The 10853-nt window shown below is 46.5% G+C and overlaps 1 protein-coding gene across 1 annotated transcript in view; it reads left to right on the top strand.

Annotated features, from left to right (window-relative positions):
• The window catches only part of LOC101588282 (1-phosphatidylinositol 4,5-bisphosphate phosphodiesterase epsilon-1), a 233328-nt gene that overhangs the window by 182014 nt on the left and 40461 nt on the right, over window positions 1–10853 (top strand). The window contains exons 15-19 of the mRNA XM_023709028.1: window positions 766–827; window positions 909–1074; window positions 4222–4329; window positions 5961–6077; window positions 7243–7401. Coding sequence (XP_023564796.1) covers window positions 766–827; window positions 909–1074; window positions 4222–4329; window positions 5961–6077; window positions 7243–7401 — 612 coding nt within the window. The remainder of the gene's footprint in view (window positions 1–765; window positions 828–908; window positions 1075–4221; window positions 4330–5960; window positions 6078–7242; window positions 7402–10853) is intronic.

Consider the following 10853-nt stretch of genomic DNA (forward strand, 5'->3'; position numbering starts at 1 on the left):
GGCCGGCTGTGTCCCCCGGCTGGGAACAAGGCCGAGCTGTCAGCAGCTGGGTCTGGTCACCTGCAAGGTGAGAGTGTCGCGCTGCTGAGGACCCCAGGCTCGGACGCCAGGCTGTGCGCGAATCGCCCTCTTGGCGTCCCACCAGTGTCACCCTGCTCGCGTCCCACCAGGGTCTCCCTCTTGGCGTCCCACCAGGGTCTCCCTCCTCGCGTCCCACCAGTGTCACCCTCCTCACGTCCCACCAGTGTCACCCTCTTGGCGTCCCACCAGGGTCTCCCTGCTCGCGTCCCACCAGTGTCACCCTGCTCGTGTCCCACCAGTGTCACCCTGCTCGCGTCCCACCAGGGTCTCCCTCTTGGCGTCCCACCAGTGTCACCCTCCTCGCGTCCCACCAGTGTCACCCTCCTCGCGTCCCACCAGAGTCACCCTCCTCGCGTCCCACCAGTGTCACAGTAGCTGCTCTTAGCCTCCACATTTTCCAAAGATAAATGGTAGATGTTGTTTCCTTGTAAATCAGCCTTGCTCATTTCTCTTGCTCCTGATTTTTCTCCTAAGCAAATATGCTTAGCATAATAAAGTCACATGCAATAAATGTTTTCTTTTGGTCTAAAAACTATATCTTACTGCTCCATTGCTAAATTAGTTCAAATATTTGGCAGAGATGTTTCCTGATGAAAACAGAACTACTTTAATAAATGATGTGGTAGTTTTTTCCCCTCTTAGTTTCCTTCATCTAAATAACTTTTTTTTTTTAATTCTTTGCAGAAGTTCGAGCCCAACATCAGTATGTGTCATCAGGGTCTAATGTCATTTGAAGGTTTTGCGAGGTAACTTTTAAATTATCTTTTGCCTGTAGGTTAAGAGTGCACATGGCTCTATGAGATCCTCAGAAAATGTGTTTTATCTAGGTTTCTGATGGATAAAGATAATTTTGCTTCAAAAAATGATGAATCACAGGAGAACGTTAAAGAATTGCAGCTGCCCCTCTCCTACTATTACATTGAATCTTCCCACAATACCTACCTCACGGGCCACCAGCTCAAGGGAGAATCCTCGGTGGAACTCTACAGCCAGGTACTGAGAGTGCCAGTTGGAATGTGTTTTGTTTGGGGCTTTGGGGTGTTTCTTGTTTGTTCGTTTGTTTGTTTCCACGCATTTAGTACAGGGTCTACAGGGTCTCCCTGTGTAGTAGATCGGATTAGTAGTGATTCTCCTGTTTTCAGCCTCCCGAGCGATGCCCAGTCTCTTTCTCCATCTCAGCTTCTCCCAACCCCCCACCCCCGTGGGGGGCTGGTACTGCATGCTGGGAATGGAACCCCAGTCCCTGCATCTGCCTAAGCAGGCCCTTTAATCCTCTGAGCTATCTGGCCAGCCCTGGAATGTAGTTGTGATTAAATTTTATCATTTATATAACCCCAAAGTTACAAAATTCTGACCCGAGCTTTGAAGCACTTGCTCGGTGATAGCCTGTGAAACGTGAGCACTTGCTCGGTGATAGCCTGTGAAACGTGAGGAGCTGCAACGTGTGGAAGAGCTGACCGCACGCGTAGCGGTTGTTTTCTGTACTTGCTTGTTTTGCTTTGCCCGCTATCTATACTCACACTTTATTCTACAGAGGAAAAATCATTTGTTTGAGACTCATAGCTTTTAGATCCTACTCTGACCTAGTACTGCTAAAATTAGATTTTCCCATGAGAAAATTATCTAATCGTTTCACTAAATGCTAAATAAATCAATATATTGTAGTGGGAAAGTATAGTAGAAAATACAACTTTCTTATCCCAAAATGTTACTTGTTTTGCTTTACAATCTGTTAAGGCCCCGTCTGTTTGTTAAGACTGAAGGCACTATCTGTCCACAGGAAATTTATGGGAAGGGTCTCTGACAGAGCGGGCTGTCCAGGCTGGGAAGAGCACATCCTTCTGACTTAAACATCTGACTCTCGGCCATGCGTGTGTGGCCTTCCTGTTGTACTGTCTGCGACTTTCTTTCAATGCTGCCTGTTTCATGAATTCTTACAAAAGGGGTTAATCAGGAGGGAGCTAGGCTAGGCCCAGAAAATGCAAGTGTGTGTGTGTGCGCAGGCGTACAGAGCTGCAAGCTTTAAGCGCGTTGTGTACACAACCCAGCAGCGGTGAGGTTGCTCTCTTCTTAGCTCAGTCCAGACATTCCTCACGGCATGAGATACATTTTTGTCCTAAAGTTTATTTAGCATGAAATATGTATGTATATTGTCTTAGCTACTCTTCTCTCTCGGTGCCAGGACAAATACCCGACACTCAAAATGAAGGCAGGAAAGGTTTATTTAGCTCACAGTTACTGGAGGCTTCCGTCCCTACTCAGCTGGGTCCAGTGCAGAGCAGCACACAGCAGAAAGCAACCTTTCATGGCGGCGGCAAAGAGCAAGAGCGCAAGGGAGGGGCAGCAGCAGCTCAAGCAGCGGGCTTCTCTTCCCTCCTTACACTGTAATGCAAACTACCTGCCCCAGGGCGGGTGCAGCAGCCACCCCACAGTAATCAATCACAAACTCCAGAAGTCACCCCAAGACTGCATGAGGCTTTAGGGGGACACCTAGAAACACACCATAACATATATGTATTATATATATATTTTTAATTATGTATTTGGTACAGGGTCTTACTACCCAGCTCGGACTCACAGTGATCCTTCTGTTTACAGCCTCCCCAGCATTGAGATTACAGGCATGCACCACACACCCGGACTCATTCACCGGGGATTGAACCCTGGTCCCTGTGCTTGCCAAAGCAGGCACTAGTCTGCTGAGCTATCTTGCCAGCCCTTTAGAATGGAAAATATATTTTAAGCTTTCTTTTCACCAGGTGTGGTGGCACATGCCTGTAATCGCAGCACTTGGGAAGCTGAGGCAGAAGGATCCTTGTGAGTTCAAGGCCAGCCTAGACTATATAAGCAAAGTCAAGGTCAGCCTGAAGGACATAGCAAGACCCTGTCTTAAAACATAAACAAAAATGTTTTGAAAACTTGTTTTCTAAGGAAGCTTTATTATGAAATGAAAGTGCATTCTTAGGGTAATGGTTTTCAAGAAAGGAATCTGTCAGGACTTCAACTTCAAGAAAAAGAGCCATAAAGTAGGACGGGTCAGTACCTTGCCCCGTCTTTGCTTTACATATTGGCCTTCTGTTTTCAGAGAAATCCAAGCCAAATGAAGTTTGAAATTTATTGTTCTGGGACCGTGGAGATAGCTCAGCAGACTAAGCGCCTGCCTAGGTGAGCGCAAGGACCCAGTTCAATCCCTGGTGCTGAATGCCATGCCAGCCCCGCCGGGGTGCCCTGAGCTGGCCCCCAAGACTGGGCATGGTGGGGTCTACCTGTAATCCCAGTGCGGGGGTGGCTAAAACAGGAGGATCGCTACAAATCCAGGCTGCGTAGTGAGACCCTGTACCAAACACCTTAAAAAAATTATAAAGGTGAAATTTGTTGTCCTATGGAACAGAAATGAAAGTTGTATATAAAAATACACACAACAGGTTTATAGACGTATACAGATATATATATATATATATGTACTTAGATGTACATATATATATATATATATAATCTGCATTTTTCCCCCTGATACTGAGGATTGAACCCAGAGCTTTCACACTGACCTACATTCCTAGCTGTTTTTTATTTTTTATTTTGAGACAGGGTCTTACTAAGTTGCTAAAATGTCCATGCTAAACTCAAACTTGCCATCTCAGCCACCCAGAGTACTGGGATTACAGGGCTGTGCCACTATACCCTGCTTATGTGATAATTTTTAAATTAAACTACAGATAAAGTCTATGGTAAAGAGGCTGCTCCAATGGATGGACAGATGGACGGATAGATAGATAGATTGATTGATTTTACCTTCTAGCAATAGTCCTCTCTGGTAAACACTCTTTTCTTTTCTTTTTTGGTAAACACTCTTTTTCACCTTAATCTATTCTTTTCTATCAGCCAGGGAAATAGCTCAGTGGTGTAAGCACTTTCCTGGCAAGCTCAAGGCCCTGAGTTCAATCCCCAGTGCAAAAAAACAGAAACTATTCTTTCCTTTTGCCACCCCAAAGTAATTGTGGCATTTAGCCAAAATAAAATGCTTATTTTAGATCTTTAGCCTTATACCTGAATGTAGATGTGCAGAGCTTTGTGCTGGATTCTGTTAGAAGCTTCATCTCCAGGCGTTCAGCTGAAGTTGATTTATCCATGGTCACGCAGGTCCTCTTGCAAGGCTGCAGGAGCATAGAGCTGGACTGCTGGGACGGAGACGATGGCATGCCCATCATTTATCATGGACATACGCTCACAACAAAGATCCCCTTCAAGGTAACGCAGCACTCCCCTGCGATGGTGCAGCCATGCCCACCTTGCTAGAGGCCCAGTGTGCCAAGTCCACGTGCCAAGTTCATTCCTCTTTGAGGCACGAAGTCTCGGACCAAACGAGGAAGTTAGGACAGTTCCACTGTAAATAAGAATAGCTCCTGGATTTCCAGAAGGAGTCCTGAATGGAGCCATGGAGACGCTCTGTCGAGGGTAACTTGTACAGCAAAATCGCAACACGGATACAACACGGATCAAACTACAAGCGATCTTAGTCCCATAGCTAACAGGAAAACGGGCCACACAGCAAGGGCACACAGAAAGAGCAGAGGCATCTCTGGAAAGGCATGGGCATGTGGGTCTGGGTGTTCTGCCACCTGCCTCTGTGCCTGATGCTTGGGTGGGCTCACTGGGCCAGCTGGTGCTCACGACCGTACAGTCTCACACTGCAGTTATCTCTAGGCAAGCTCGCAGGCCGGGCTTTTGCACTTGCTTTTGGGGCCTGGCTCTCTTGAGATTCACCCCAGCCACAGTCTTGGGGTGTCTCACCTTCTGTGCTGACTTCCCGGGAGCCCAATCCCTCTGACTGTGTACTGATTTCTACCTAAATTAATTGTCTATAATACTGTCCAATCATACCACAAAGGACATTGTCTTCATTTGTCATTTAAATTAGTCACTTTACCAAATTCTGCTATTGATCAGGACTTCTTATGCTGAATCTGAAAAGTTCTTGAAAGTATTTTCAGTGTAATGCGGGATAGCACATGCCCTTTTCTTTGCGTTGATTCTAGAACTTTCATTAAACTCTTATTCAATGGAAGTTTAGTAACCACTTACCTTATGTTACTTGGGATATAATGATCTGATTGCAGTTTTTGCCTGATATCATGATCTAAAAAGTCCATGAACTGGTCTCCTTCTAAAGCAATTAGAAGTCATTTTTTCTGATATCCTACTGACAAAGACCAGTATTACATGTAAGACTAAATAATTAGCATTGTGCAGTAATGAATGTGAGTTACACACAAGGTTGAGTAGGAATGAGCTCCACGTAGTGACACAGGAAGATGTGTCTCGTGGAATTATTTCAAACTCTAAGTGGCTTATTAGTTCAGTTGTAAGATTATTACTCATTTAAAGGGACTTAGATCTTCCTATAGTCAAGTTAGGAAGGAATATTATTTTCATTTTATACAAAGAGCTAGGGCTCAAATGTATATTTTCTTTTACTCATTTTCCTATTCAGCAATCAAAACTCTTGTACTATCTGTTGGTGGAAGTATGAGATGGGATATATGTCTTATTGCTTCAAATTATGTAGCATTCACATTGAATTAAACATTAATCTAGAGATTGCTTAAAGTATATGTGAGGATGTGCACAAATTATATAGAAATACCATGCCATTTTATATAAGGATCTCAGTATTGCATAGATTTCATTGTCCCTGGGGGCCTTGGAATAAATCCCCATACGCATGCACCGAGGGACAACTACATGCTTGGAAAGATAAAACAACCTTTGACAAGAGACTTGACTGAAACAGTTGAGGTGCTCTCAGGGGCCATGCGCACCCCGCCTTCTCACCATGCTGACAGATACCTGACGCTAACGAGCTGTTTGGGCTACCTTAGGAAGTGGTGGAAGCCATTGACCGCAGCGCCTTTGTCACCTCCGACCTGCCAATCATCATATCAATTGAGAACCACTGTTCATTGCCTCAGCAACGAAAAATGGCAGAAATTTTCAAGGTGAGCTCCCACCTGAGAGAAGGAATGGCATCTTGTCTTTCAGTTTTGTATGAGGCTATTTTAGGCCACATTACAGCTGCAATTTGGCCCTGAAGCCCATAGGGTTAGGGCCCACAGACTAGAAATAATGCTTCTATGGGATGTTGGGCCACTTCTGGAATGGTACCTCTTTTCAGCTGGAGTGACGTAAGCATTGTTCTACAGTCTCCTAACTCCAGAAATCCTCAGGAGGAGAGGACAGACCAGCTCCCCAACTGGTACACAAGTGAGGGATGCCAGCTATTCTGGGAGCTTTATGTAGAAAATACAAAAATATTGCAAAGCAAGTAAGTTAGATGTTCCTGTGAATCAGTGTGATATAAATCCAGGTTAGTAAGGTGTAGATTGAACTGAACAGTTGCTATGTTAGCACCAACCTTCATTATATAAAGGATAGAAAATGCAGACAGATTTAGCAGCAGATATTTCATTAAACTCCTCCTTCCTCATTAATATAGGCATTTGTGGAAGCTTTGCTTTCAGTGTAAGGCAGAGGAAAGTGTTCCCCACTATAAATGCCCACAAAATTTAAGCTGTTCACATTGGCTTGGCATAAGCCTTGATGCTGTTCTTATTTCAAAAATAACTTTAGAAATGGCTGTATCTTCTGTCTTTACCCAGTTGATCATCCTATGTCTCCCCTCCTCCCGCCCACCTCCTTGAGAGACACATTCTGCTCTGGAGCCAGTGCTGAGAGCTCTTTGTGAGAATGTGGTTCTTTATCGTGTGTGGGGACAAATGCTCCCTGCTGTCTTTCACCTTTGGCCCTACTTCAGCCCCCCAAGGTTTCCATCTTTCTTGATTCCTCAGCCGCAGAGGAAACAGACCATATTCTACAAGCCACAACCTCTAGAGGAATCTCTGTCTTCTTTAATGCCTCAGGCTCCCAAACAGTTTCCTAAATCTTTAGATCTGCCCCAGCAACAGAGTAGCCTAGATGTCTCCTCCGTAGTAGACACCTCCCTTCCTTCCAGGAAGAAGCTATAGAGCATAAAGAACTTCCTTCCTAGTTCCTCTTCCTGGAATTTTTAAAACAATTCAACCAGGCTGAAAAGTTGAACAGACTTATGAAATAAAAAATGTACTGGTCAAGTATTGATTATGTGTTTTCCTGTGTTATTTTTAGACTGTGTTTAGAGAAAAGCTGGTGGCTAAATTCTTATTTGAAACTGATTTCTCAGATGATCCAATGCTTCCCTCACCTGACCAGCTTAGGAGGAAAGTGCTTCTTAAAAACAAGAAGCTAAAGGCCCATCAGACGCCAGTGGACATCTTAAAGCAAAAGGTACCCTGCTGTCGTTCGGGTTTTGTGTGCTCAGATCAAAGCAGTCCATATTGCAGTATTGGGCCTTTCCACACCATCGCTCCCTTAAGTGATGTGTGTATTGTTTATCTTTCCATTTCACACGCCAATAAACTCTCCATCCTACATACCTCAAAGTCTATCTTGTGGAAATTGCTCCCATGTAGCTGGCAACCCTGTTACTGAATTTATTCTGAGGAGGGGGCTGTGTGACTGTTGCCAGGCTTGTCGATCCACCCGCAGTTTTGGTTGCTGCCTGCTAAGGAGAACCTCCTTGGGCGTTGCTCTCAGGCCTATGGGGCTGCAGAGGAGACCCAAGGCAGCAGCCGCCTGACCCCAGCGCATCACCACAGTGTGCTGACCCCACAGTGGCTTCCAGTTCTGCCTCCTGCACAGAGACTTTTCACCAAGCGCCTCAGGCTTCCCGTCCAGGAGGGTCATCAGCCCACAGGCCTGTGAAAATGTTCTAGTTCGGGGTACTAAATCCACAGGCGGTCTCACCTACTTAGCCCACACAATGACAGTTGCTAAAACTACATGCCCTATTTAGGGTGACACTGTTGGCCCCAGAACATTACTTAGAGCCCAAGAGTTGCTGCGAGTGCCTCAGCCCACATGGGGCACTGCCTTCAGTAGGGCCCCCGAAGCCCACATTGGATGTAGCCCAGAGCTTTGGGTTTTTCTCTGTGTCACCGCCACCAAGCTGCCCAGTCTTACTGCAATCCTGCTTTAGTGGTTTCAGAAACAGTTCATTCAATACAATGAATTTGGAACCATTGTGCTAGGTGATTCATTAACAAAAAAGGTCATATCAAGTTGAGTTCAGTATCCAGTTTGACATAGCCGAATGATGACTTTGGCCCAGTCACTTCCTCCTCCACACACCTCTTAGAGCAGAGAGCCAGGATGGCATACACATGATGTTGGAAGAGAAGAGTACCAGGTGGCGAACTGAGACGCCAGGATGTAGCCTTGGCTGTCACAGGCCAGCCAGGTGACCGTGGGCCGATTCTCTGCACCTCCTTTTCTTCATCTGTCCAATGGCAATGTTATGATAACTGGGCTCAGGAGACCCTTCTAGCACGGCAGTCCCACAAAATGTTTCCAGCATAGATTGTCGGACACCTGGTAAACTCGCCGACCGCCCTGCGAGGCGTCAGGCTACACCTCAGTCTCCGGGGCTGCTGTTTCTGCCGTTCTGGAGTGTTACTGCTTTTCTGAGAGCCCCAGAGCATCCGGTCACCTGCTGCCCCAGTAAATCCTAAGCAGTTCCTGGGCCTTCCCGTCCACCTACTGTTGCATTTGTCCCCCTAGCTTGGCTCTCACTGCAGCCTTCTCCTTCGTTTCTGAGCTGGTACCCGGTGAGCAACTTTCCGCATTCTCTTCGTCCTGCCGAGTACTCTGGAGACAAGAGCCCGGGGAGAGGCCCCCGGCCTTCTGGGAGAGCCCTCTGGAGTCGGGTGACTGTTGCTCTCCTCTCTACATTTCTTCTTCAGTGTGTGCTTCGGCTTCTTTATTTAAATGTAGAAAAGCGAGGCCCGGCCATTAGGAGACATCCTGCAGTGGCAGAGCAGGACGCGGGTCCAGGTCTCCAGGAAAGGCCTTTGCCAAGGTGATGCAGAAGTTGAGAGGCAACACTAGGATTCCCTGGTGCATTTTTAGAAAAATCCTTAAGTCTGAAACATAATGCACTAAATCAGAATTTCCAGAGGAAAGGCCTGGCGATCTGTTTATTGAAAAATAATTCAAGGGCCGGCCAAATAGCTCAGCAAATTAAAGTGCCTAGTTAGGCAGACACAGGGGCTGGGGGTTGGATCCCCAGTATGCCGTGCTGGCCCCGCCTCTGGGGCTCACTGAGACGGTGACTGAGACTGGGCGTGGTGGTGCACACCTGTAATCCCAGCACATGGGAGGCTGAAAACAGGAGACTCACTACGAGTCTGATCTACACGTGAGTCCCTGTAGACCCTGTACCCCGCAGACTCTATATAAAATATTAAAAAATGAAAAATAATTCACGTTTGAGAACTACTATATCCTTGAAAGTAGTTACCTGATCCAAAAGACAGAAGGGTTGCGTGCAAAGTCCTCTTCCGGGTAAGCCTGCTGCCCACTCTTCCTAGCCCCCTTTTTATCTCCTGAGTTTTCATGAGCCTACTAATAATTCATTCTGAAATGGTGCTCACAGTATGATTTCCACAAGTTTCCTCTTCCATGTTTTAGGAAGATGTTACCCCAGTTTTCTGTGACCATTCCCAGCCCCCACATGACTTTGCAGGGAGTGAGGCAGTGGCTCCCCACTCCCACCCACAAGTCTTTCCTTCCAGGTGTCTGGAAGTTGTGGGTCCAGACCCAGTGCTCTGATCTGCTCTGGTGCTCAAGCCTAACCGCCACACGGAGGCCTAAGCCATTTCTGTGCAAAGGACTCACTGTTGGCAAGGATGGGTCGGCCCCAGGCAGGATTTCTGAAGCCCTCCATCTGCCTCAGGCTTGTGCCAGGCTCTTTCTGCAGCCTCCTCCCCTCACCTTGCAGTTTCCAGGCTGGCATGGAGTGCCTGTGGTTCTGGGGCCCACAACAGCATGTGGTCCCAGAGATCAAGCTTGGGTCCTTTCGCTTGCCAGGCTGACGCTTAGACCCCTGAGCTCTCTCCCCAGCCCAGATGATTATTTTAAAATACATAGAGAAACTATGAACAATCAATAGCGGAAAGCCACAAGATGCATGAAATGAGTTCAAACAGATATCCAGGAAATGAAGCCTCAGAGAGGAACAGGCATGTAGCTTAGTGGAAGAAAGCTTGCCTGGCATGCGCAAGGCCCCGGTTGGATTCCTGTCACCACTCCTGAAACAAAAGAACAACATATACACACAAATGTGAAGGCCAACTAAACCTATATTACAATAGTTCTTAACCTTGTGAGATCCACAGTTAGAACTCAAAGGCTCCATGAACGTAAATGGCAAAAAGTTGCACTTTATTTTCACTAGCTTCTCACTGGAGCTTAGGATAGCCCCCCGTTATAAATGAAGAGGACAAACTGTGGTGACGCTGGCAGCACCTATGTCGTCACCACCAGGGGAAACGGAATATATTACTTCACCGTTGTTGCCAGTATCTCCAAGCATTATCGATGTTCATTTTATTTTCAAAACTATTACTTGCCCTGCTGCTACATATTTTTAACATGTTAGTGAAGAAACACATAATACCTCAGTGGGTGTGCAGGTAGGTGTGTGGGGTGTGTGTGTGTGTATGGTGCTGGGGGTGAAGCCCAGGGTCCCACCCATGCTATGCATGTGTTCTGTCACCCCCGAGTTACATTTCCAGCCCCACAAATTTATGGGGTTATTTTACCTACTTTTGTTTTGAAACAAGCTCTCACTGTGTTGCCCAGGCTGGCCTTGAACTCCTGACCTCAAGCAGTTCTCCTGC

The sequence above is a fragment of the Octodon degus genome, unplaced genomic scaffold, assembly GCF_000260255.1.
Source record: "Octodon degus isolate 3935 unplaced genomic scaffold, OctDeg1.0 scaffold00010, whole genome shotgun sequence".
In the NCBI taxonomy this organism is placed as follows: Eukaryota; Metazoa; Chordata; class Mammalia; order Rodentia; family Octodontidae; genus Octodon; species Octodon degus.